The sequence below is a fragment of the Phaethon lepturus genome, unplaced genomic scaffold, assembly GCF_000687285.1.
Source record: "Phaethon lepturus isolate BGI_N335 unplaced genomic scaffold, ASM68728v1 scaffold31679, whole genome shotgun sequence".
NCBI classification, from domain to species: Eukaryota; Metazoa; Chordata; class Aves; order Phaethontiformes; family Phaethontidae; genus Phaethon; species Phaethon lepturus.
In genome coordinates, this window is record NW_010564625.1 from 59,489 (window position 1) to 86,990 (window position 27,502).

The 27,502-nt window shown below is 35.4% G+C and overlaps 1 protein-coding gene across 1 annotated transcript in view; it reads left to right on the forward strand.

The window, feature by feature from the left end:
* ITFG1 (integrin alpha FG-GAP repeat containing 1) overlaps positions 1-27,302 on the forward strand; it is a gene marked incomplete at its 5' end in the record, with an annotated part of 83,360 nt that extends 56,058 nt beyond the window's left edge. Inside the window, 8 exons of the mRNA XM_010294932.1 lie at positions 223-373; positions 822-930; positions 4,817-4,860; positions 6,815-6,893; positions 20,497-20,621; positions 21,470-21,552; positions 23,188-23,305; positions 26,758-27,302. Of these exons, the coding sequence (XP_010293234.1) occupies positions 223-373; positions 822-930; positions 4,817-4,860; positions 6,815-6,893; positions 20,497-20,621; positions 21,470-21,552; positions 23,188-23,305; positions 26,758-26,817 (769 nt within the window). The remainder of the gene's footprint in view (positions 1-222; positions 374-821; positions 931-4,816; positions 4,861-6,814; positions 6,894-20,496; positions 20,622-21,469; positions 21,553-23,187; positions 23,306-26,757) is intronic.
* Between the last annotated feature and the right edge of the window lie 200 nt (positions 27,303-27,502).

Genomic DNA, 27,502 nt, shown 5'->3' on the forward strand with positions numbered 1-27,502 from the left:
TTTAGTGTATTCATTGGTTTAAGTAAGTCAGGCATGACATAATTCTCTCTATAAAGTTAACATAAATGCTTATGAATTTTAAAGTATCCAGTGGCTGCTAGCTTTGTTTTTATTATACTTAACTTCAGTAGACTTAAATTATTTAGTTACAGTATTTTTGTAAAGTCTATTATTTAGACTGTTTATCACAAGTAAGCTGTTTTTTATATATATGTTTTACAGCAATCAACAAGCATTTTTACTAGAAAATGTCCCATGCAATAATGTAAGCTGCAAGAGTGTACGTCGTATGTTTAAAGTTTTTTGGGAGCTCTCAGACCTAAATCAAATCAAGGATGCAGTGGTGGCAACCTTCTTTGACATATACGAAGATGTAAGTTCAACCATTTATTACAGCAGACAGCATCTCTCTCTCTGTGTTGCTGTATCTGTGTGCCATTGGCAGACCGCTTTGTAGTGCCTTCAACCTGGGAAATTCACTCTTGAGATGCTCCCTGGATGGGGAGCACTCAACAGCAGCCCATCACTGCCTAAAAGTTTGCTGCCCCTCTATATGCTCCATTTGAGCTGCCCTCTTCAGTTGCAAGAAGCCATGGAGCACATGCATTGTCCTGGTTAGCTGTGGATGGAGCACGCTGTCCTAAATTGCCATAGATTAGTAAGATCTGAAAGATACTAAAATTGATAGTGAAGGTGTAAACTTTGCTGCACACAGTCTATTTTTTTCCTTTGTATCTCTAAGGGAATTTGTTTGCTACATTTAGATGTTATCTAGAGTAAATCAGCATTCTAACATAAACTCTTTTTTTTTTTTCTTCTAGGGAATCTTGGATATCATTGTGCTAAGCAAAGGCTACTCCAACAAAGATTTTTCTATCCATACGTTAAAAAATAACTTTGAGGCAGATGCCTATTTTGTTAAAGTTATTGGTAAGTTATTGCTGTATAATCAAGTCAAAATGGGACCTTGAAAGGAATGTATTTGAGCCTCTGTGTATGGTAATTCTAGAATAGAAAAAACACAGTGTGGAAAATATTAGGGATTGCAGTAATCTCTTGTTGCAGAATGTGAACTTGGATAAGTTGGTTTTGTTTTGTTTCAAAGGTTTTTTTTCTTGGTTTTATTTTAGTGGACTTACTAAAATGCAAGGTAACTCTGCCCACTATTTTCAACACTTTACCTGTTTTTAATATCAGTGTTGACCCCAATGACCTTTAAATAAGTGTTCATAATCTCTTCAGTATGTATGTTTTTGTGGGGGTTTTATTGTTTTGTTGGGGGGGGGTGTTTTTTTACAAGAATGCATGTCTTATTTCACTTATTAACTAGAGGCAGACTAAATCTTTTCCTTTCATCCTGGAGCTTTCTTTCTGCATCCTAGCAAAATTCTAAAGACAGATACTAGTCTTTAAAAACTCATTTATCAGCTGGCTTCTGAAGGAAAAACATGAATTATCAAGTGTCTAAAAATATGATCTGCAAGGAAATAGCACATGGAAACAAGTTATTCAGCCCAAAAGAGAAATGTAAAAAAGACCCATGTCTTCGATCCGTAACGATGCAGAACAAGGAGGGAAGAGTGTTCTGTTTGTCCATGCAGGATACAACATAAAATAACAATCTACAAAGAGTAAACAGTAAGAATAATTTCCTAAATGACAGCTTGTGAAGTACTAACATAAATTCCTAGAGAAGCTGCAGAGTTACCAACACTAGAGGTCCTGACAACTAGATTAAGAAATTATGTAGTATATTTAATCATTTTTGAGGGAGAGGGTTGGACTAGCTGAACATATGAGACCCCTTCTTATGAATCATTTGTACAATATCTTCATTTATCCCCTCCTCACATAATATAATGTCAATATTAAAATGGAGTTAGTTCTACACATACCTATCATTCCAGTTAGATTTTTTTTTTTTCTAATGTGTGATGCTATTTAATATTTGGAGCAAGATTAGCTCATAAATCACTAATTTGAGAAGAAATATGACTGTGTTTGCAAATATAAGTATGTATGCTATAGTAAGGCAGAAAGGAACTAGAAGAATTTACAGCAATATTGACTTGAAGGAATATGCTTTGTTTGTCTACAATGACTGCCTTTTTATCTTGCCTATTTTAAGAAAGCTAGGCAGGAAACAATAGCCAAGTGCTCTCATTTCCTTCTGTGCTTTGAGTGGTTGCAGTCTTTTCTTTCTAGCGGGGACTTCTGTCTTTTTTGCTGTACTTCTGTCTTATCAAGCCTACTCTACTGGAGTGCTTTTCTATATCATCTGGAAATGATTCAGAATCTAGTGCAAAATGGGCTGGCTTCATTTCAGCAAAGACCGGCATGGTGTGTATTTTGCTTACGCTGTGTGATCTATTCTGAGAGCCACTTTGTTTCCATGTGTGAGTCAATTTGGTGTTTTCAACCTAAAAGCAGTACGTGGCACAAAACACATCTTACCATAAAAGCAGAGAATGACAGTGAACGTAGCAAGGGTGTGTGAATTAATTACAGCCTTGCTTTAAAAGGCTAGAGTTAGGTTATTATATTTGTAAGTGAGAGTAATTAGGTTTTCAAATTGCATGCCCTACCGTGTTCTTCCAGACTGCAAAGGTGTTGAGCTTTGAGCTCATTGCTTGTCTGTCTTCCTTGATTTTTTGAGAACGAGTGAAAAATGAGGCTGTATTTGAGCTTATGAGGACAAAGCTAAACAGGAACAACCAAAGGTTCACCTTCAAAAATTGCATTTGCCTTCATGTTATTTAAATGCATCTAATCCTTCTAAAGCACACATTCTGCATGCCATAAGACAAACAGAACTGCAGCTACTACTGTGGACTGATGAATTTATTATTTTCTCCTTAGCCTAAGCTTTAGTCTCATTTCAATAACCTATAATGATTTGTCATGTTGATGGAAGCCTTCTTTTAAATAATACTGTATATGGGTAGTGTAATTCCCACAAACATGCAGAAGGTCTTCTAGGAATATCTTGTACTTCACAAAGCCCTACTAGAATTATAATTGTGATATTTTAATGGGGAAAGGACTAATTTGCAACATTCTTTTTGTTTCACTCTGTGTAAATCTATCTTAAAAATTGGAGCAAGGGGGTTTTTTTAGCGCCCTTTTAGGGAGTATTTTAGCATAGGAAACCCCAGGAAATGGAAATTAATGAGTGGTCTAAAAATAGTTTTACTGTGATACAGGGGAGAGTATTCTAATGAAACATGCTTTGTGCAAGTTGGTGTATTAAAAAATGCATTGTGTTGACTTATTTGGCATATGGACAATGAGAACAGTTTTGCTCATCATAACCAATGTCAAATGTACTTGGTCACATTGTTTGTTCCAGTAGTGAAATTGAACAGCAAATTGCAGTGTGCCATTTTGCATCAAAATGGGAAGGGTAGGTTCCACTTGCATACATACCTATGTATAATATAAACAATAAGCTCATAGCTTAAAAAGTCTATTTGTTGATACACAGTGTCTTCAAATTCTGCTTTGCCACACCTTCATCTTACGTGACCAAATACTTTTTGTGGACTGTATAAAAGTAATAGATTTTTCTGTATTTGGAAATGTCAACATTTTGAAATAACAAGCAAAGAATGGTAACTTGGGAATCATGACAGCTTTTAGTATCTGCACACAAAGTATTAGAAATGTTCCTTCACTAGAACAGTGCCATTTCTGACTCCAGTAGGGAATGATTTCTAATCATTCCAATCACTATTACACTATGAACATCTTATGTGCACTTTTAGTATTTGTGTCCCCAAACATTTTGTACCTGAAACTCCATGGAGCCTTAAAGTAGACAAAAAATGCTTAAAAAAATTCTGGTGGTTAGGATGGCCTGCCTTTAAATCTGGTCCAAATATTAATTTTTGCTGTCTGCCACACTTCTTTTGGGATACCTTAACTCATGGAGAAGTTATGTTTTTACTTGGCTTTGATACTGCCTGATCTGTATCCTCTTCCCTGCTCATAGCCATTATTGGGCTACTGCTCAACCAAACTGTTGTCATTTGAAGTCCAAATGTTGCATCAGAATGACACCTTATATTTTTGTGTGTGTGTATGTTTTGTTGTTTGTTTTAAAGGCATTTTAGTACTGATGTTCTCCTACTCAATGTGACAAGATGTTCTAGGTTGTAGAACAGATGGCTTTTATTGTCCATCGTTTAGTTCATTATAAATGAGTGTTTAACAGGTATTTCTGTAATTTAAATGATTTTTTTAAAAACTAGTAAGTTTTAAACAAGTAATTGAACAGCTGTCACTGGCTTTAGATCTTAAGTACCATTATAGACATCTCCCTGTAATACTTTTGAATTCATAGAATAAGTAGGTAATGGGATTTTTTTCTGTTACAGCTTTTGTGAATTGCTTTAAATCAAGTTGTAAAACTATCCCTCGTATAGAAGGAAAAGCCTTTACTTACCTTTTTCCCAGTTAAAGCAGTAAAGCTGAATCTCTGCCAATATTTTTAAGTGGTTAGAACTGAAGAGTAATGAATGAAATGTACAGTCCACTATTTTAAAAATATTTTAATTTGGAATTTTTAACTGGCAACTTCCCTTTTAAAGCTGGTTAACCAATGAGGTATGATAAAACAGTGACTAGGTAATAATTTTTCTGCAAAGAACTATATTTCAAACAGGGTAGAAATTTGTTAACATGTGTCATATTTACTTTCTTTATGTGTTTTAACATAGACCTGACACTATTACTACACTTCAACAGATGTCAGAGGTAGAGCTTGTAAGATGGCTTGTTAAAATAAACCGTACAAGCTCACTTTTTGTTTTTGCAGTTCTCAGTGGCCTCTGTTCTAATGACTGTCCTCGGAAAATAACAGTAAGTATGACAATAACTTTGCATTACTATTTGGCTTCAGATAAGCTGAGGTCTACTTATACCAAAAGCTCTCCACATACTAAGACAGTTATTGACTGGAAGAATGTGTAATCCAAACCATGATTGGCCAAGTTCCGCATATTTGAGACCCATACCGTTCGCCAGCTGCCTGCTCAGAGACTAAAGCAGTTGACTGATTCTGCAGTGAGCTTTGTTACCCAACATCATGGGGGCTGGGATATACCGGCTACAAGAAAAATGTCTGTAATACAGCTGGATGCCCAAACTGTGTTGTGTGCCAGGTCTTGTTCTGGGCAGTCAGAAAGGCCAGGCAAAACTGATTATGGGACAGATTCAGCCATATAGCCACTTCTGGACTAAAATACAGTAAGTGGGTACAATGAGGGATAGAAGGGAAGGCAATGTACTTGGTTCTGATGATCCTGCAGATAGCTACATATATGTATGCTGATTTCTATTATAATTATTTTAATCGTCTCCAGAGGCACTGCAGCTCACCCACCAAACTTTCAGTTAGCAAATTATTTAGCAATGTTCACAGTGAAAGTTGGCCTAAAAGAGGAACTTAGAGCAATCAAAGCTAGCAGTAGCACTTTAGTTCTGCAAAAATATGAATTTTAATTTTGATTTGAAAATACAAGAACTGCTTCAAATGGGACCAACTTTTTCTTCAAGTATATTTTAAGACATAGGGTTTAATTTCTGATATAAAGTAATAAGGGTGATTGATAGTATTATTAGCTTAATTGCAAAACTAAAGAGAGGGTTTAAAAAGCAAATCTTCACAACACATGCTGGTGAATATTTCATTATCAAGATCATTGCAATAATATTGCCTCCACTGTAGAAGTTCTCTGTCAGAAAGTTATAGAAAGGACATTATGCCAGAATACAGCTACCTGGTGCAAAAAAACCCCACCGCAAAACCAACCAGGTTTTGTGTTGAACCACATAAGTTCACCTTATGTGCGTATCTTTCATAGATATGCATCAACATCACCTTTTTGGTCTCCTTACTCTTCATTCTAATCAATTATTTTTCAGCCTTTGATCCCATCTCCCATCATTATCACATATTCTTATGGTTTAGAACTTACTGTTTTTTGAGGCATGGTGTGAAATGTGTCATCTCTTCTTTCAGTGTTCTTTCTGTAATTCATTTGAAAGATCTTTACTGGATTTGATACCCTAATAGCAGCTTGAATTCAGGATTTAAAAAAAAAAAAAAAGAAAACTTTTTAAAAAATCTGTTCCTACAGTCGTCCCCCTTCCTTTCCGTTTCCCACCACAGTAGATAATTAGGGGAATTTCTTACTTAAAACCTTCACCTTGTTACTTAGGTGAATTTGTTTCAAAGGTCCCTTTGATTTTTTTTTTTTATTTAATTTTTTCCCCGTAACTGTACATTTTCTCTCTCAAGAGAATTAGCTTAAAATAGATGTTGGTACTTGACAAGTGACTATTCAACCACTTCCATGAATTAAATAAAACACTGCTAAATAATGATAACAAAATTTTGAATTTGTGTAGTATTTTTCAATTCTGAAAAGCTATCAATATAATGCATTCTCTCATACAACATAAAATGAGTTCTGCTTTTTCAGAACATGCAGTTTTTTCTTTGAATTTCTAGTTTGGGGGTTTTTTTATTTGCAACTTCCAAGGAAACATGTAACATTTTGCCAGAGGACTGTATAGTGTTGCTTTCTTCATGAGAAACTAAACATTACATACACAACTGATAAGCCTTATTTTGAAAATTAATTTTCACATAATGCTATGACCAAAACAGCTGCAAGATTTTGAAATTATCTGTCAGTAGGAAACAATTTTCTTTGGTTTACTGTTTTATTACAGTTTATTACTGCTTTATCTGTTCCTGAAATTTTGCCTGGGGCTGTTCTGCTTGTGGTTTGTTTTTTTCCCCTTATAGCCTTTTGGTGTTAATCAGCCTGGTCCTTACATCATGTACACTACTGTAGATGCAAATGGATACCTGAAAAATGGGTCAGGTAAGATAACCTCATAATGAGAATACACATGGCATGGTCGGTCTGTATATACTTCTCACCAATCTAAAGAGTTGGAAAGAAGTCTAGAGAGTGAAATGGGACTGGTTTTGAACGCTGTCTTCAGTTTACAAGGCCAAAACTCCCTAACTTTTCCTTCTTACTTTACAGATTGCATATTTATTACAAACACTGCAACTGCACTCTTTTTTCCTTTTTTCTGTCCCATGCAAATTGGGTTTGAACAGTTGGCTATATCTTGTCCAGTCTGAAAAATTGTTGGGTACAGTATCATCAGTTTGTGAAATAGTGTAAGCTTCTAATGATTTACTTTTTCTACCAGTTCCTTAGCAATTACATATTAAGAAACAACAGTGGCCTTGAAATACCTAAATATAATTTTGTAGCCACATGAAAAAGGATCAACATAATACTGAGTAAGCACAGGACATATTTTTTTGGAGCTGTTCACTATATCTGGCAGGCTAACAGACATCTATAAAATCATGAGTAGCCAGGGGAAGACAGCAAGGGAATGGATGCATTCTTTCACATGATACAAGAACTACAAGGTATCAAAGAATCATTAGATAACAGGGTCACAATAAATGGAAAGAAGCGGTGCTTCATGCAACTTGTAGCTTAACTAAAGGTTTAATTGCATGAGGTGTTGCAGATGCCACAGTTCACGAGTCCAAAAACAAAGTAGACAAGAATAATCCCCGGTCCAAGCAGAAGAATATCATGGGTTTTATGCGGCCTTCCTAGGTATGTACTAGTGACTCCTAGAAAACACAGATGACTGTACTAAATGGTCTATTAGTCTAACTTATGACTGTTAATCTTACGACCACATCTCATAATGCACTCTTGTCGCTTTGGTGAAAAATCCCAAACTCACAAGCCAAAATATCATCAGAGTATGCACATCTGTAAATTGCACCATTTTGACTCCTTCCCAATGGTGGCAGTCAACTGCATCTGCCACTCAAGTCTTATTTCAAATTAAACTCAAATTTTAAAACAAAGTTTCCCGTAGTTTGCTGGGGAAAAGGTATTATGTATAACATTAATGTAAATAATAGCAGTAATTTAGGGGGAAGATGCTGACTTAAGGTCCTGAATCAATGATAATGCTCTCACCTTGAATACTGTGCTCAGGACTGATAATTCCACCCTAGAAAAAACAAAAACAAACAAGATGTCCTGAAATACAAACCAGATAGCTGCAAAAACTTACCCTAATATTCTGTAGCACTTCTGTATTCGTACATGCTTAAATATGGGTTTGAAAGCTTGGAAGTATTAGCCTATGTTTTAATCAAAGTAATAATTAATGCTAACAAGAAAATGCAGAGTATTTTTTCTAATCATTGCACAAATTCATTTTAACCAACTAATCATCCTGCCAGTTGTACACCCAGCTTCATCGCTCTCAAGGTTTTCTTCATAAGCTAAATTTAAAAAGAGGTTACATTTTTAGTTAGAAACTAAACGCCATGATGAGTTTAGAGGTTTAGAGGTTTTCAGTTACACTACATGCTGTTTGACTATCCGGCCCAAGTCCTTAGGCGGCCAGTTCACAGCCTGTCTGGTTAACCATATCAGAAAATACTGGTAAAGGCCTACACAAGATCTTTCTCCTTATCCCTCAAAAGCCTGGACATGAAACTTAGTTCAGTGTGCTGTCTTTTTGGTTATTTGTGGTCCTTAGTAACTTCTGAATCCACGAGCTTACTTAAGCCCATTTTAACTGGAGCATACATGCCTCCGATAACACTCTTACCAGTTCTGTGAAAATCAGCAGTTTGGTAGAAGACAAAATTCCACACAACAAAAGACTGTACTTGGAGATCAACAGTTATTTGGTCTGGTTTTGTCCTCAGGATGGCCAGATGGTCAGCATGCATGCAGTTGCAATTAGCCATAGCCTGAAATGTTCTTGCCCAAGCAGTAACGAGGGAGCGTAGCAGAAAATAGCTTAGTGTACTGTGGAGAGTTCACAGGGAAATAGAAGATCCTTAAAAGATGTTGCAGGTTGCACAGAGGAAGTAGGGCTGCTTGCAGAGACACCCTGGATTCATATAAATACGGACATCCTTAGTTTCACGGTTTCTGTCCTGGTTTTGAAGGCATTTTGCCTCAGGACAGGTTTCTAAAGATTCCTACTGTGTTATCCATATTATTTGAATCCACATTGGAGTGCCTTTTCAGTTCTTGATGACTGGGTATCTTATTTTTTGTCCTCTTTTTGCTTCCATGTTGCATATTGCCCATAGAGCTGAGTTTCTGATAGGATATCAGCAAGACCTATACTGTTAAATACAAGCAGTTTTGTTGAACCTATTCCTTTTTTTAAAGACACACGAGTACTTGTTTTTCAAGTATAAACAGTTTGGAATGCACTTCATATCTTATGAAAGAGTAAAAACTTTTTTACTTTCATAAATTCGTGTAATAAAGATTGTAGTTCACTAATCCCTCCTTATGCTGTTAACTAAGCTACTTGCAGTTGATCCCTGCCCCTCTCTGCTCTTGGGGGTTAACTTCTTGGAATATGGACCTATTGATAAAGCTTTTTCTTGAGAGTTGCTCTCAGAGTTACTGGAAATTACTATAACTTCTATATTACAAAATTTCTTTCCAGCCCACCGCTACAAGTTAGTTGAGTGCGTTCATTGGGTGAACGTGCATCTAAATGAAGAAATCAGTGGGTTTAAAGTCGTGTAATCCAGCGAGCCTGAAGGAATAAATAGGACTTAATGCAGGCCTGCCTAAATTTGGTGCACCCGTGTGAATATAAACTAACTCAATGAAAACCCAGCTTCGTAGTTCCTTTGGCCATGTGACTTATGATCAGATTCTTACACATAATCTTATCACCAGAGAATCAGGCGTACTGATGAATAACTGTTTGCCTAAGTAACAAAAAAGACATTTTTTTGCCTAAGAAACACATTAGTTAAACCATCGAACTGACCCTTTTTTTCTTCTTTAGGAAAGAGCTATAAAATGGCTAAGTCAAAAAAACCAGTATAACCTTTACTTAGATCTAATTATACTGATTTAGATTCATTGTTTGTGTAATCAGAATTTTTTAACTCATGTTACTTATTTGTAGTTAACACAGTCTCAGACTTAGAAATCTGGTATTTTAAGTGAACTCATACAATACACTTAAATCATGTCTAGCAGCTAGTAGAATATATTAATTAGATTCTTTAAAATATATTTGTGATATTGTAAATAGTAACTGTAGAGGACTGAAACTTGGCGTATCTGGATGATACATTACATGCTACTTTTTAAAATAAATTTTATTTTTATAAATTGACATAATTTTAATTGGAAGATGACAAAATAATGGATTTGTGGGATCTCAAGTGCAGAATATCTATTGAAGGGTTAATTCACAGCAGTATAAACTGGTTCTAAACCCCACTGAGGAAATACAAGTTTAGATGGGTTTGGTTTATGTATGTTTGACCTTTTCGCACTTACTATTTAAGCAAGCTTATAAAATAACCCAGTGGCAAAATAAAGATGTTCTTCTAACTATAGAGCTCTGTGTCATGGAAGAATGCACATAGCTTACAAATTCCTTATATCTGTGGGGAATAAAGCTCGCTTAAAATTTGGATTGATTTCATGTATCATTTTCTTAATTTTTTTTTCCTGGTTCTGTCTACCAAAACCAAATACATTTTTCTTAAACGTTGTCTTTAGGGTGTGGTGAGTTTGGTTGTTTGGGGGTTTTTGAGGGGGTGGGGTGGTGCTTTTAGGAATGCAGTGTTTTTACAATTGACTCTAAGAAACAGCTATCAAATATGATTTAATACTGCTGTAGTACCATTCATCTTGGCTGCTACCATATTTACAATAATAAAAACGTAACAGAGTCCACTCATGATGAATTTCCTTTTCTGTTTTGGCATTATGAAATAACAGTAATGAATTCCAAGTGCATTTATGACCCTAGCAGTATTGCTACAGGGAATTTTATAATACTGTCTTTGATCAGTTTCTCAACTGTAATATGTTAATAGATTTTTTGAGTCTGTATAATTCCGGCAAGAACTTTCCAAAGTCGCGTTTTCTGAAGCTAATATAATAAGTTTGTAGCTAAACTTACTTCTTTTATAAGTCCTACTTGTAAATTCAGTAAATGTTCTTCTAACTAGAATTATTGGCCTACAGGTTATTCTCTTGAAAAACAGTCCGTTACTTCAGAACCATATTCTAGTTGACTATCAAGAAATACCTCAAGTGATACTTCTACATATGTCTACTGGTGGGCAATACCAAACCCACGTGGCATTTTTGGGCCATATATAAACTTACAAAACATGTTTTCCACATTAAGCTTTTAGAAATATGGCATCAATGTGCTATTTTATAACTAATTTTCACTAACTTATTTACATTTCTTATATAATATCATGGAACAATCCATATCTAAAGCTTTTAATTATATGAAAGCAATAATGAGAAAATCTGATAATTTGTAACCATATTTTTAAAATAATTCATCTCTCTCCCAGGAAGTAAAATGAGTAACCACATAGTTCTTTTTCTAATGAAAACAGTGCTCACCATTCAAATTTTTTTTCAAGTCAGCTGATGCTATTTGTTGTCTTTACCAGTGGTTTTTGCCTGGACCGCTGAAACCAAACTATCCAGTCACCTTAAGTTATCCTTCCAGCCCTGGGCTAAAGTAAATCATACAGTACTCAATAAAATGTCCACCATGCTGCTTCTGATCTTCCCAATTCTGCAGGTCTTTAGTTCGGAATTATGGTATCTTTCATGTATGCAATATTCATGCAGAGAGTAAAATAAAAAGGCACATATGGCTGTCCTTATCTAATTCATTTTAAGGTTCTTTGATCTGCCAAGCCTTAACTACAGGAAATTTGCATAATTATGAGGTTTTTTAAAACATTGTTAGAATTATTCACTCTCCTATTAACATTCCAGTATGTTGTTAAAAGATAGCAGAATAGTAATTAGCACATGTTCTGTGCTTTTACTTTCACACTGTTCAATTCACTTGTAATCTTACAACAAGAAATAATGTTAAGTTAACTACAAGGATTAGCAATTGTCAAAATGAGCATTAGAATTGAGAAGTACTGGGTGTTACATCTGTGGCTAGTATCTCCACAGACCACCTCTCTTTGAGGAGAAATTCAATTGCAACAGCTTCTTCAAATATTTAAGGAATTTTACACTTGAGATCAGATGAGGTCCAAGTGTAAATCTGGGAGAAGTACACAATCTCAAATGTAAGTCATGCTTTCTGATCCATTTCCCGCAATCTGCCTTTTCCACTCCCCATTTCTTTCGGAGTTGTTATTTTTAAGGAGACCCCTCAGCTGACTATAAGTGTCAGCCTGAATTTTCAGCTTTACATCTACATTTCCAGGCTTTTATTGGCTTCTAAGAAATTTCTAATACCATTCTGACATGGTGTTTTTCAGCTGAATCCTGTAAGCAGCAATGCACAGTATAAAGTAGAGTATAATATCTAAAGTTGGACATAGACTAAACTGAAGCTGTTCTAGGGGCAGGGAGGGGGAGGATACATAAAATGAATTTAGTAAAGCTAAACAAACGCAAGTTGTTGGGCTTTGTTGGTTTTTTTGTTGTGGGGTGGTTTGTTTTTGTTTTTTAAACCTCAGCATCCTAAAAAATTCATTATTTATAATGAAATTGTAGCCCTACTAAATCCTTTGGTTTTGAATAGAATTTTGCGTAATGACCGATGCCAGTCAGATTACTGCAGATTACAGCTATATGGCTATTTTAACAGTTCTGACCTTGGCTGAAATGCAGGCATGTCCTTTTTGCAAGCTGAAGTGGATCCCGATAATGATCCTTTGTGTTTTCTTGAGAAGGCTATCTGCTTAATATGTTCGTTTTCATTTATTTTATTACCAATAACACAAACTCATTTTCTTAGAACTAACATCCTTGTGGGCCCAGAACAACATAAATAAGATCAAGTACTTTAAATTTAATATGGAGTAGCTGTTAATTTACTGAAATGTTTTCAGAAACTGCACAAGGATGGATTCATATGGTAGCACCAGCACACGACAGGCATTTTAAATTTGTTATTGCAATGTTGCCTGGTCAAGGGCTGAACAAGTCAAATGACTGAGTAGCCCTGTAGAGACTTCATACTATGAACATCAGGCTGCCTTTAGCTATCAGCTTCTTTTTACCATTTTTCTTTCTGCTATCACAGAACCACTATGGTTGGAAAAGACCTTTAAGATCATCAGGTCTCCAACCATCAACCCAACACTACCATGCCCCATAAACCACGTCCTGAAGTGCCATATCTACACATTTTTTGAATATTTCCAGTGATGGTGACTCCACCACCTCTCTGGGCAGCCTGTTCTGATGTTTGACCACTCTCTCAGTAAAGAAATTTTGGACAAAGGACTTTAATCACCACTCATATCCCTTCCCCTTTCACCACAACCCAATTTTTCTGTCTTCTTGCTTGCTTTCTCCCTCTTCTGTGTAGCTTCTGAACCATCAGCTACCTTCTCTTTTCTCCTTTGTAGGAATTCCTGGCCATGAAGACAGGCAGATAGAAGGATGAGCCTGGTAGCTATACATTGCCATAACCACAGCAGTACTGGCTGACTCCTTAGTGTGTTGACCCACCAGACAGCTGAGGCACACACACTCACAGTCCCTCTTGCCATTTTTGTGATAAGGACGCCGATGGCAGGGAGGGCCTGCTGTTCTGTGCAGTGTGTGGCATACCCAGAACATTTTTATATATTTTTTGATGTGCCACATGTCTTGTGTGTACCAGATGAAGCCGGCAAGCCAGGCCTAACCTGGCTGTAGCTTCAGGTTGATGTATTGTTTCATGTTTTCCCTTCCACTTCAAATGGGAGAATATCTTCTGTGTTTCAGCTTGTGCTACGGGCTTCTTAATTTTCTCTCTTCAAGTAAAAATATGCCAATAGTGTTTGAAATAAATAGGGTCATAGTTGCAGTTTGTGTCTAACAAAAATATTAACCCTGTAAAGCCAGAAACAACAGAACAATAAATGCTTAAGGTTTACTCAAAGGTCAATACGCATACATAGGCATAATATCATATGAATAGATCAATTGAATTGCTAGTATGGATCAAGTCATAATTTGTTTAAGCATCCATATGACTGAAGCCGTATGGACCGATAGCCTTTGCAATTCTCATTTCAGAGCTCATTTTGCTGGTTTTGCTTGGTTTTGGTTTGAATGACCTTTCACATGCTGTTAAGTCGTGCCCTTCTGGTTTTTTGAAATCAGCTTACTCTTCCCTGTTGTTGCATTGAATTCTCATGCTGTTTAACTAAATTGGATTGTGAGGTGAACACAAATGTCTACCGGCTATTATAGCAATGAATTTAAATATAAACATTGCAGTATGTACCAGACAATAGCAAAATAAGCTTAATTTCAATAGCCATTTGACATTGCAGGATTCCTTATGTGGAATTCCACTACATAGAAAGAAGAGTGTGTTCATGGAACAAGCTGGAATCATTTAATAATTGAATAGCTGGATTCTGTTACGAGGGATTTTATGGTTGCTGTAGGTGATAGGGGATACCCTGCTAGTATGTTTTTCTGTATAATTCTCTTTTGTTTAGAAAACTTATTTGAACTCATAATGTTGCGTGCAATATTGCCAAACTTCAAATATTTACGTATTACAAATTGGACAACTTTCCCCTGTGCGAAGGGTCGGAATATCAGCAATATGATCATGTTATTGTTTTTGTGGGGTTTTTAAAGAGGTTTTTAAAGAGTTTCTAGTTCTACTTCTATAATTTTATGGCACAGAGTTAATGAAAACACATTTTCACATAAATGTACCAGATTTGGAGTTTGGGCTTTCAGAAGTATCACAAGTGTTAGCAGCACTGCAAGTAATAGGTACCAAAGTTGCAAGTGTGCGCTTTCAATCCACTTCCCCCAGATATTTCTGGAACTCCAGGAAAAGATATTGCAGAAGAAGTTGAGAGGTGCAATTGTGTACTACATTAATCTAGAATTTCCTGTTGTGTGGAAAAGAGGCAAACAGCTAAGTCAGAAGAGGGGGACAGCCTCAAACCTTATGAAGCTGAAGTTGCCGTTGGATAATTTTAGGCAGAAAAAATGCTTTCTCCACTATACTTTTTTTTTTTTTTCCCCAACGAGTGACCTACAACTCCAAAGGCAGTAATAAGGGAACTGAAGTAAAGCTTTAATCTAAAGCCAAGGAAATAAAATTTTCCAACTTTCTAAAAAGCTTTCAAGTTTGGAGTAGTTTGGGTTTTGCTTCCCACCCCCCCCCCCCCCCCCGAAAGCTGTTTTGTAAATTCTTACGCATGTTACACAGGTATTTCATTATCAGTTATATTTTCCCTTTCTTTTGCAGTAAGTGGTTCTGGCAATATTTTCAAATAAAATAAAGAACTGCCAGCTTCAAAAGATGGGGAAACACTTTGGTGTGCAATGTAGCACACCACTGATGATCGCTGTAAAGTAAATATCGCTGTAGTGTTTCAACTATGCAGCTTAAGTGATGCACATTCACTGTGAAATTTTACCTAACTCTTGAACTGGCTCAGTCTTATTCCAGCTGTTCCGTGCATGTTGTTCACAGCTATACAGCAATTCGTGCAACTTCTGCAGGTAGTTTTTTGGAATAACTTTCAGGTTTTCTAGGATGCATATGTGTATCTAATTTATAAGAAAGCAGTCATTCATGTGTTGACCTCAATATTAAGGTAGACGATGGTACAGAGAATTTAGATGCAAGTCTGATACTACTGGCTGCAACTCAGGTTCTATGTTTTACACAACGAACTGGCGTTTTTTTACCAGAAAAGCTGCCTACATTGTCAACAGGTGAAAAGAATGTATGTCTAAAAGGAACTCCTTGTTATATTTTCTAACTCTGTTAGATTTTTTTTTTTTTAGTTTTTTTGACAAGTCGATTCACACTTCACAAATAGCTTCAGTTACTATTTTGGTGAATGTATTAAAGCTTCTGATAAATGCATAATTTTGCAAAGTAGATGAAAAGAAGCAATTGGAAGAAATAATGACATAACATTTTTATTTATGAAAATGCATTTAGCTATTCAGACTTCTAATATATTGAATTTGGGGGACTTTTAAAAGCCTAAATATTATTACTGTATTTTGAATTAATCGGAATGGCTTTAATGGACTACTTAAAAGCAAATTATATTTTGTCAAGAAAAGTGTAATAAAAAAAAATTAAAAGAATGGTGCTTCAGAAGACCACGGGTTTGAAATTGGTGTTTCCATTAGTCTTTCAGCTCTCTCTAGTCATCTTGTATGTTCTGCTCTATTATTCCACAAAATAAGCTTATTTAAACTGACTGAACAACATCAGTTTTGTGAATCTATTTATGTGGGTTCAAACTGTCTGTAAATTCAGCATCACACACTATCAGATCTGTTTAAAGAAACAATAGGAAGCATTACTTCTACATGTAAATGGACTCACTTTCCCTTCATAAAGTTAAATTGGCTTCATTTAAGTGCTTATGCTGAAATAAGCTGTTGAGGACATTGCAGTTTAACCCTGGGCATAGTGGGTCACTCAAGCTTTCAGCAAGTTTACATCAGTTTAATGGAAATGGAAGGGAAATGCCTTAATTCAGATATAAAAGAACAAGTACTGTATATGTCATAGACGACACATCATTCTGTTTTTCAGTCAAGACTTTCAAAAGGTTAATGATACATTTTGCTTCAAATTTTATATGCCAGACTTCAAAAATAAGGAGACTAATTCAGAGGTGTGCAGAATGATTTCTGAATATCAAACTGCAAAATTCTGTAAGGTTTGGCTGCCCAAGATCATTAGCTATTTCTTAAAAATTTGGTCTCTGACAGGCTGAAACCACTGAAAATCTTGTCTTAAAATGTTGAAGTTTTTTACTCTGCTCAAGGTTTTTGAAGCAATAAACATAGTGACTTATGATTTAAAACAAAAATATAAACACCAACACCTATACGAATACCATAGCCCGTGACATCTATCTGCTTCCAAATAACTTTTTTGAAACAAGAAGCATAAGGCAAAAGATATAGTGTTGAATAGTCTTTAAAGTAGTATTAAAAAGTAATAATGTACAGCACAGACAGGAAAAGGTTTTTTAATTCTTGTTTATAGTAGCAGTTCTACTGATGAAGCAAAACAAGCTGTGAAGCAACAGCCACTTTCTCCATCTTGCTTGCATGGACTTCCAAAAGGGTAAACCACCACCTTAGTATAAGAAATAAATCCCACCTTCCTGCTTGAAGATGGAATGATATTTTCAAATCTTCTTGCAACAAGAAGAAAACTGTTTACAGTAGTTTTACAACTGAGCAAATAGCTAAAGTTGCTATTAAATTAAACTTGAAATACTTTCATAACTAAATTAATTACCGGTGACTGAGAACTTCAGAAATTAGAAAAAGCTGTTAACAGTACTCTGTAATTTCTCTCTTTATTTTTAATCTTTGTTCAATGTTTTTATGTTTCTCAAATGAACACTTGTCATTTCTTAATTATGTTTGCAATTCTAAGTGGAACATTTGAGTAACCATCAAACTCTTGCAGGATTTATGGTAGATATAGGTAAAGCAAGAAATAGTGTCAAAGATCTCATATTTGTAGTCAGCTTTGAAGTAAACTAGAACCTTCTATATGGTGTTATCCCAAGTCCTGCTTAGCTAATATCTCCCAGTTTTTAAAGGCAAATAAAGAGAAGGTATGTGCACATTCTCTGCTTGCTATGTAGAAGAAAACATTCCTTTCTGACCTTTGCAAGTGATCTATTTACATCCTGAAGCATTTCATTATCCTTATCTTAGTAGGCATAAGAACCAGTGTTAGTAGCCATGAAATTATTCAATGCTTTTAAGAATTCTAGCTGCAGTATCTGCCCCTCTAACCTCTTTAAGGCTGACTGCACACAGTGTATGACCTTTTTTTTTATTTCCTTTAATTTAGTTGACATTCATTTCATTTGTATGATGAAAGAAAAAAGGAAGATCTTAGTTGCAGTCTGCTCATAATCCTAAATATTTCACTCAATAGTCATTTTAAAAGCTTTTTAATGTTAAATATTACAGCAGAACCTTGTTCTTCTGGGAAAAGTCCATCAGAATTCAGCATTAGTGAAAGAAATTCTTAAAGAAAATCTCTTATTATGTTATAGCATGATCAAGTAATACATACCTTGTTTGGTTTTATAACTAAGTCAAATTTAATAAACCTACTTTTGTTACTTGCTACTTTTATATTGGTAACCAGTGCTTTCAGGTATTACATCCTTACTCTAATTTAGTAATTACTCATTCTCATATGAGAGAATTCTCGTATGTTGGAATTCCTCGTCCTCTAGGAGAAAAGATTAGCTGAGATTTAAGATTGTCAAGCTAATATTTATGGTGTTACCTCTCCTAATAGAGTTTGGATGGAAATTCTGCTAGGGATACTTTTTTTTTTCAGAAGAAAGAATATCGATTTCTAAATTTTAGATTTGGAAATTGAGACCTAGAGATTGAGCAATTTAGCCAAGATCATGTAAGGGAAGTCAGTGACAAAGCAGGGACAGACTTAAGACTGAAGTCCTATACTGTTATCTCAACTTACTGGAAAAATCCCCATTTTTAGAGAAGAGCTTCTCAACTAATGCTATCTGCTGCAGATTCCATAATCTAGGAATTCACCTAAGAATGTACACAGTACACCTTGCCCTCACAGCAGAGGACTGAAAGTACAAATCCTGTTTAAATATTTCCACATCTACTTGCTCATTACACGATTCTGCATGGAGAAAAAGTAGCTTAATAAAAAGGTAACTGCGTCAAGATTATTTTTCATATCTCATCTAAGTGTATTTAGTTGACATTTCTGTTGTCTTTTTAAATAAAATTGTCATCGCTCTAAAAGTACAGTAATACAGAATATTTACCTCATGATTAAACAGACCTGTTTCAAAACATGCCTGACCGCATATGTCAAGCTTCTTCCTAAAAAGCTGGTGCGGAGGTGCAGAAAAATAGAACCACAAAGTAATCATTGTACCGAATAGAGGTTCAAAATTATCATCGCTCAATACACAAAGTAGTTTGTCCCTGTAAGAGGATACAAAAGCTGGAAAGCTACTTCTGAATGTAGGTGTCACATCTTGGTAGTCCCTTGGTGGAAGAGCTTTTATAATACTAGTACTCTTGTACAGTCACTTTCTAGGTCGCTGCTGTGGTATAGTGGCAAATGTATGCTTGCACTTATGGGGTTATCATCAGGAGCCAAGAATGGGAGCTTGTTTCTGGTTTTTCTGGAAAGGATGTTTGGCTTTGCCAAAGAAGTTGTAGTGGCCGTTGTTTGGGACATTTTTCCCCTCTGCTCTGTTCACTGCAACTGTGAAGGATGCAGTGCAACTAGTATGGCGAACAGCCAGTTGTCTGAAGCAAAATACTAACTTCCAGAATTGAGCCTTGGAAGAAAGTGTGGAGAGGTAGAAAGGAGTTGGCTGTAAACTCATTACAAAATGTGAATTCGTGTTCTTTAATTCACATTGTTACGTTTTGTTGCTTCACTTATAATAATTTCAGGCATAATCTGTCAGATATCAAAGCAGAGAAAAATCTGATACTTAAATACCAACTGTACATCATATCTTTGTGAAAAACTGTTTCTGTTGACATAAACCTGCTTGTGGTTGAACTAATTTCTGTTAATCTGGTGAAGGGCTGAATTCGCTGCAGTGCTTGTGAGGTGCTGATATCATTCCTGTTGTGTAACCAGATCACTTACTAAAAAGCTTTCTAGAGAATGAACAGAGAATCTACATTGGATCTGAATCAGTTTGCCAGAAATTAAAAGATTACAAGATTTTTATTTAAATGGAATAATTGCATACTTTGGAAACAGGATGTTAGTGAACCTGTTGATAGCTGCAACACTTGTCTGTTTCCCTAAAGTCTTTTCAGGAAGCAAAAAATGTTATTTTTCCCCTACAGTCTCTCCCTTAATTATTTATAATTACATGCTCTCACTAGGACCTAACTTGCAACTACAGTAATCCTGTTTTCATTAAAACAGTTTATTATTTGAAAATTCGTTCATGAGAATTTACTTAGTGAATTTTGTAACACAAGAAAAACCAGTAGTTGCTGATTAACACTAATAAGAATTAAAGTGAACCTTCACATGTTGAGTCTGAGCTTGTAAATCAATGGGGCAGAAGACTTGGCACTACTCATATCAAAATAAATGTGGATAGCTGATTTGTTCTAAACTTCTAACAAATAGTAGAGATTCAGTTTAACATAGAAATGGTGCTCAAAAGAATCATCTTACCTAGAAATCTAGCTGCTCTCCAAGAGTGCCCACAAGTAGTTTGGGAATGTGCGACTGAGCCTTTAAGAATTAATCATGTGGTTAGTTAAAGTTTTTTTAAATGTCTTTATTACTGATTCTGAAGTGTGTATTTGTGTAGAAAGTTGGTGGTTTGGGGAGTGTGGGGGGCGGGGTTCTAAAATATTTACTTGGACTTCTTTTCTAATTTTATTTCAGCTGGACAGCTTAGCCAGTCAGCACATTTTGCTCTTCAGTTGCCATACAATGTGCTAGGCTTGGGACGTAGTGCTAATTTCCTCGACCATTTGTATGTTGGCATTCCTCGTCCTCTAGGAGAAAAGGTTAGTTGAGATTTAAGATTGTCAAGCTAATATTTATGGTGTTACCCTCTCCTAATAGAGTTTGGATGGAAATTCTGCTAGGGACACTTTTTTTTTTTTTCCCCAGAAGCAAGAATATCAAAGTAGTAAGTTTAAATATGGAAAAGTTTGCCAAAAAGAACCTTGTATGCCTGTTTTGGGGGGTGTATAAGCTCTGATGCTAACACTAAGACCAAAAGATGACTGAAGCTGTCTACAAATGTTAGCATGGGTTTGTTTATATGGTAAATGTATATTAGATCTGGTGGTCCAATTATTACGGTCTCAGCTGTAAGACTTCCCTGGGGTTGGTCTGGCTGGCCTGTAAACTCACATAATCTGTTCTGCCTCAGCAATAAAACCATGATCAGTATGATGGGAGGTGGATATTACCATGATTATCTAATCTTCAGATGAAACATAAAAGTAGGGTCCTGACCATTTTCAGTCTTTAAAGATCTGAAGATCACTTTAAAAAGTGAGGTATTCAAATTAGCGTATTGAGCAAATTGTGATTTGGATAATTGCTTTGCCTGCCTCCTTTGTAGAATAGGTTCTTTTCTATATGTTGTTGCTTTGTACTTCTTAAGCAGATGCTGTGTTTCATGCCAGCAATATTTATTTTGCTTTTTACTATTTTTTTTTTAAAGCACTTTGGAGCTTTCAGAATAAAAGGTTTATACAAACATAAGGAAATAATCACTTACGTTTAAAATTTTTAAAAAGCAACTGGTTTGTTTCTTCTCCTTTTGTATGTTTCAACCGAGAATTTCTTTGCTTTTAAGTATGTTGGTTTGTTACGAATTGACATAGCCTTTGTTTTCTTTCAGTCCGTAAGAAAACAGGAATGGACAGCTATCATACCAAACTCCCAGCTTATAGTCATCCCCTATCCTCATAACGTTCCTCGGAGGTACTGTCATCATTGTGATTTGCACTTCACAAAATTACATTAATACAGAGTTTAAATTAGGCATTATGTGTAGGTTTAAAAATAGTCACTTGTATAGAAAGTAAATTTAAGAACAGTGACGGGGGGGTCAGTTCCCTAGATGTAGTTGCCACTGTGACTAGGCAGAATACTTCTCAAGTATTTACACAGACTCTTAGATAGGGCCCATAAACCATCAAAATCTATTACCAGCTCGACTCCTGTAAATAACAACATATTTGCTAGATTTACCAACATTCTTTTTGACGAATTACAAGCATGGTAATGATTGAAGCAAGCGTTTTTGTTTCACCAAACATGCAGTTTCTGTCTAGTTGCATATAAAAAGCTTTAGTTCAGCCCTTCTGAATGCAGTATCTGTTGCCACAGGTATGAATGTTTTTCTTTAAGTAAAGGTGAATGGGTTTGTTACACAAGAGCTTGAACGCTGAATTCTCTTTGCAATTAAAATGTTTATCCCAGAAAGACAGCATGTTTCTCTCTGCTATTAGAGAAAACATTAGTCACATATTCCAGCTGCTTTTTGCCGCTCGATCTACTAGTGAGGTCAGTTGCATTTATCATGCAGAAATGATTCTGACATCAGTTTCAGCAGTTAATTTTACTATAGGACAAATAACAGTTGAGAAGTGATGTGCCACTTGAGTTGCTAATTAACAGCCACAGGAGTAACATCTGCCAGATGAAGAAAATTTACTTATAGTCTTGAGGTATTTAAAGGTATGTGTTTATGCAGAAATTTTTCTGTCATATTATCCTTAATCTATTTTTGCTTTCCTATAACTTAAGTTTATGGACGCTGTAAAATAGCAGAGGATAGAATCCCAGAGGAAATCAGATTTCATAATAAACACTTCCTAAACTTATAAATTTTTTTAAACATAAATATGTCATTTCCTGAGAGGCCTCAGTGCTGTGCCAACATAGAGCCTCTTGCTGACAGCCTTCTCATGACAGGAAGCCTGGAGTACAAAAAGGGTGTTAACTGAACCTCAGGACCCCACAACATTCAAGCAGTGATTCCAAAAGCCCTTAAAGTGCTTAATTTTGTTGTTCTCCAGCATTCTCCTGCCATAATCAACTGGTTCTGTCGCCTACAACTGCCGTTCTCCCTGGGTAAACTGCAGACTGAGATGCCTAACCAGCTGGACCCCATGAGCCTGTCCAAGAGGAGCTTCTCATGTGGGGAAACAATCTATTTTACAGGCTTATTTTACCCTGTTTCTCCATCTCCCTGAGCCCCAGGCAGTTTTGTGGAAGGTTTTCCTACACATTTTACTTTGTCCTGGGCAGGGGTGGGAGATAAATCTCCTAATGAGAAAAAAGGCAGTCCCTGAGGATATCCGTAGCATTCCTGGGAAGTTAAACAGGAACTGAATTTAGACATGGCATTACCTGAAAGTAATTATATTAAGCCATATGTTTCCAAGTAAACACCATTAAGCTTCAGTCTCTAAGTATAGCCACAAGTTTCTGTAGACCAAGTTGTTACCTGTCTTACACTAGCACGTTCTTTTCATCTTTATAAGTTAAATCTGTTTTCTGCTTCCTAATGAAAGGTATTAATGTTTCCTTGGATTTTCTTCTTTTGTATAGCTGGAGTGCCAAGCTGTATCTGACCCCAAGTAACATTGTGCTGCTAACAGCTATAGCCTTAATTGGTGTCTGCGTCTTCATCCTGGCAATAATTGGCATATTGCACTGGCAAGAAAAGGTAAGCTTAATTAACTACAGTTTTTCGGTATTTTCTATACTATTTAACTCTTCCTAATATTTTACAGTCTTGTACATTGTTTTTTTGAGTAGTTTTCCACAGTATAATTTCTGACACAGACTGCATTAATTCCCAAAAGTTGCTTATGATTAGTTCAGTATTTACCGCAAGCCTAAAAGTTGGCGTTGTTTTTATTTAAGCTCTAAGACACTTAAAAAGTGAAATGAAGAGCAACATGGATAAGCTTTTGTCATTAAGCTGTTATTCCCAACTAAATGAGATGTTTTTGCTTCATGTATCTAAGCATTCTATTTTGAGGAGTTTTAAGGAGTACTGTTTTGGAAAATAGAACAAAAACTCAGTTTACTTATCTTGAGTTCTGCTGGCAATCTAAAAATAAGGAAAACGTCTTTTTTTCTGTATCTATCTTTGCTGATTGCACTGACATTAGCATTCAAGACTGTATAGGGAGTCAATCGCATGAATATTGGCTGCTCTGCTCTGAATTATACATGCACTGTATAGAAATCCATTGATTTGAAGAAGCATTTTGAAAGGGGCCTTTCATGTCACAAAAGAAATGCGTTCCCATTTTTCTTAACTGTGCTCAGTTCACAATCATATCCAACTGGCAGGATTGCCAATAAATGCTACTACATACCCAAACCATAATCTTAGCTGTCAAATAAAATTACTGCACATTTTGACGTGATAGAACTGTTTGTTGTTTTGTGCTTGTGGAAATAAAATGACCTTGTTAAACATTCAGATAAGCTTTGCGCATGCTTCATATTTAAACGTTATTTGTCTGTCAATTTTCACTCTTCAAAATGTTAAATACAGTCTCCAAATAATAGTAAAGCTGGGAGTAAAACACACAAAGCAAAGAAATACAAAGTTTGTGATGACTGTCCTTAGCATATTCTGCTGTACTAAGAAAACATTGCTAACTGATAGCTAGGACTATGCACTGGCTGGGCTTAACTCCATCTCCAACAGATCTTAAGCAACAAGAATAGCAGAAAAAACTTGGACTTTGAGTTGGGGAAGGATTAACTATGTATAATTCCATCTGGAGAAATGGAGGTTTAACGTCAACATTTGAAACAATTCTTCATATAATAACTCATGTATTGTAATGTAAAGAAGCACTCAGCCCAGAGTGACTGGTTTCTGAGCCACTTTAAAGCCCATTAGATATATGTGAATGAAGTGGTGTATTAGTTATATTATAAACTCATTTCCAACAGCTGCATCTTCCTCAAAATAGGCACAAACATTTGGATAAAATGTGTGTATTTTCAGACTACTGTATAAACATCTGTTAATTCCTATAATTTTCCAATGCCCTCCTATTGATTTTTACCTTCCCAATTTTTAGAAGAAACAGTTGAGGTACAGAACAAGTAAGAATCTTGACCAATATTGTGAATCACTGACGTGGTTGGGAGTTAAACTCCAAAGTTCCTTGTTCCTAAGCTGCTTCTTGGTTTACTGACTCTTTCAGTAATCGTCTCACAAAAATACTGTTCTGCCTAAATGCTGTTTTCCCTTAGAGATCTCTAGAGTAACTATAGCAAAGAAAGGAAGGGGAAATGTAGTGGCAGTTACAATCTTTTCTTTTATCCCAGAGGATTTATCTGTCTGTATGCTGCAGTGTTTTATTCAGCAGTTAAAATAAACCATATACGTTGACCTCTGCAGATAAGTAGTAGTAGGAGCCCTTTGTCTACAATAGTTCTTATACTCATCTGCCAGCCAAATATTGTATTGTTTAAATAAATATAGGATTTAGGGATAGTGTGTTGTTCTGTCATGCCATAGAAATTTGTGATCCATTTTAAAAAAAAAAAAAAAAAAAGCTTTTAAATCTCAGTTACTAGTTTTTAGTTTTGATATATCAAATGAAAGAGAAATTGAGGAAGAATTTACACCATTATTCGTCTTACAACAATGTAGTCTGCTACATTTAGCTAAGGACCTTGATAGTGCTCTATTCTGATTCTTTAAAACTTACTTTGTGGTCTTGAGCCTAGTCATGTGTACACTACACATTGATGATAATACTGCTAGAGACGTTTTGATGGATTCATCAGATATCAGTTACTGTCAAATTTGAAGTAGTAATTTTTTCAGGAAGCACAGAAAAATTGTAGTGAAAATTGCTTTCTAAGTGAGACTATAAATTTTTCTGGAATGTGACAAGCATTTCACTTCTATGTAGGAAAGAGTATGCCACTCCCTTCTTCCCACCCCATTTTTGACATTCAGAATACTACTGACATTGATAAAGTCCCTGCCAGAAAGCCAGACTGATATATCTTAAACTTCACCGAGAGCTCTGCTGCTGCCACAAAATGCAGTAAAATCCATAGTTAATCAAACAGAGTTGCTATCATACATAAACATTGTGTGATGAGGAAATCTTTGGCCTCAAGCCAGAGCAGATGACAAACTTTCATGGCAGAACACATGCACCAATTTCTACCAAAATTGTCATGTATATTTATCAACTGAGATACAAATTGGAATGCCCACACAACAGCATACTGTAAAGGCTTTTCTTCATTTTACTCATTTAAAAAAAAAAAAAAAAAAAAAAAAGTTAGGCATAAGCAAGCTAAAAAGCATTTAAATCTGTTTTGCTAAATTCTCTTATGCTAGGACTTACACAAACTGTCTGTCATGACCAAAAACACCATTTTCTAGAAAAGTTCACCCTATGTGTTCAAAAATCCTTTATTAAGTGCTTTCATACTTGGTTATCACTTTAGAATACAAGAGGAGGCTTGTGGGAGAGGACATGCTTTTACACATTACATGGATTATAGGTACAATTTAAATATGCTGCGTTTTTCCAAGCACCATCTAAACTATTCTTTCAGCAGATCGGTGTGTGTTCTGCATAAAATAAGCAGGAAAATGCAACCTACCTCACATTTCCGTAATACAAACAAAAACATGGAACATTTTTAGCCTACTTGGTGCTGTTAACTGTTGGTTCAACTGCTATCTTTGTCTAAATTTGTATTTAACAGAATTTTTTAAAAATAATCTCATGTTAAGTGTAAAACAGATGACACTTACAGTTAATCCAGAGTAATTTCATCTCATATTTATAATGCAGACTAAACAAATGCATACTAGGAACATTCTTCCTTTTTGAAATATTCCTTTTAAAAAAGCATTTTTAGAAATAATAGAAAATAATGGGTCATAAATACTAAAACAGATGAGCATGAACAGTAGAAGCCAATTTTCAGTAGATTATTGCTATTGCAAACTGACATCATTTAAAAGCTAATTATTGGGGCTTTTACTAAGCTTTTTGCCTTTTGTCAAATGAGTGCCTTGGAAAAAAATCAACCAATCTCTGACACTTGACAACTCATTTCTGTAACAGTATTGCTCTGGATCCCACAAAATGTTTTTTTATTATTATTATTTTTCAGAAAGCAGATGACAGAGAGAAGCGACAGGAGGCTCATCGGTTCCATTTTGATGCTATGTGACATGCCTTAATATTTATGAAGGAGCTGCTACTCATTTGCTTAATTGAAATACTAAATTCTGATTTGTAAAATGATTACCGTGAAAATACTGCTGGTGTGCTATTTGTAAATGTTGCATTATTTGATATTTATTTGGAAAGTATTAAAATTAGACCTGAATGTCTCACAAGGCCTTTTAGTTAACAGACTGTATATAATAGCATTTCATCTTTATTTAACAGAACTGTAAATTAATTTTTCTTAGTAAAGGGATCAAATTGCATGTACCATTGTTTCTGTACCACCAATTCTTTAGTAATATTTGGTAGAAAGCTGTGTAAATAAAGTTTAGTGTTACAGTGAGCGGATACTTTGTACCACTTGAATTGGTCTTGTCATTTATAAATTCCTGCAAAATAACCCATATTTCTGAAAATTTAAGCTTCAGCAATTTCTCAGATGACTTGATCATTAATTATTTTGATTGTACTAAATGGTGCTCAACCTAAAGTATTCTGGGTTTTTCTTTGTTTAAATCCGTATGTGCAACAGTTAAAGAATATAGGAATTGCAGAACTAAAAGAAACCTGCAATGTTAATGCTTGTTCAGTAGCTCATCGTGGGATAGATGCAGTATTTATGTGTGTTAGTTCTAGAGAGAAGATGATGCATTAAAAAATTAAAATCATAAAATGTATCAGCATTA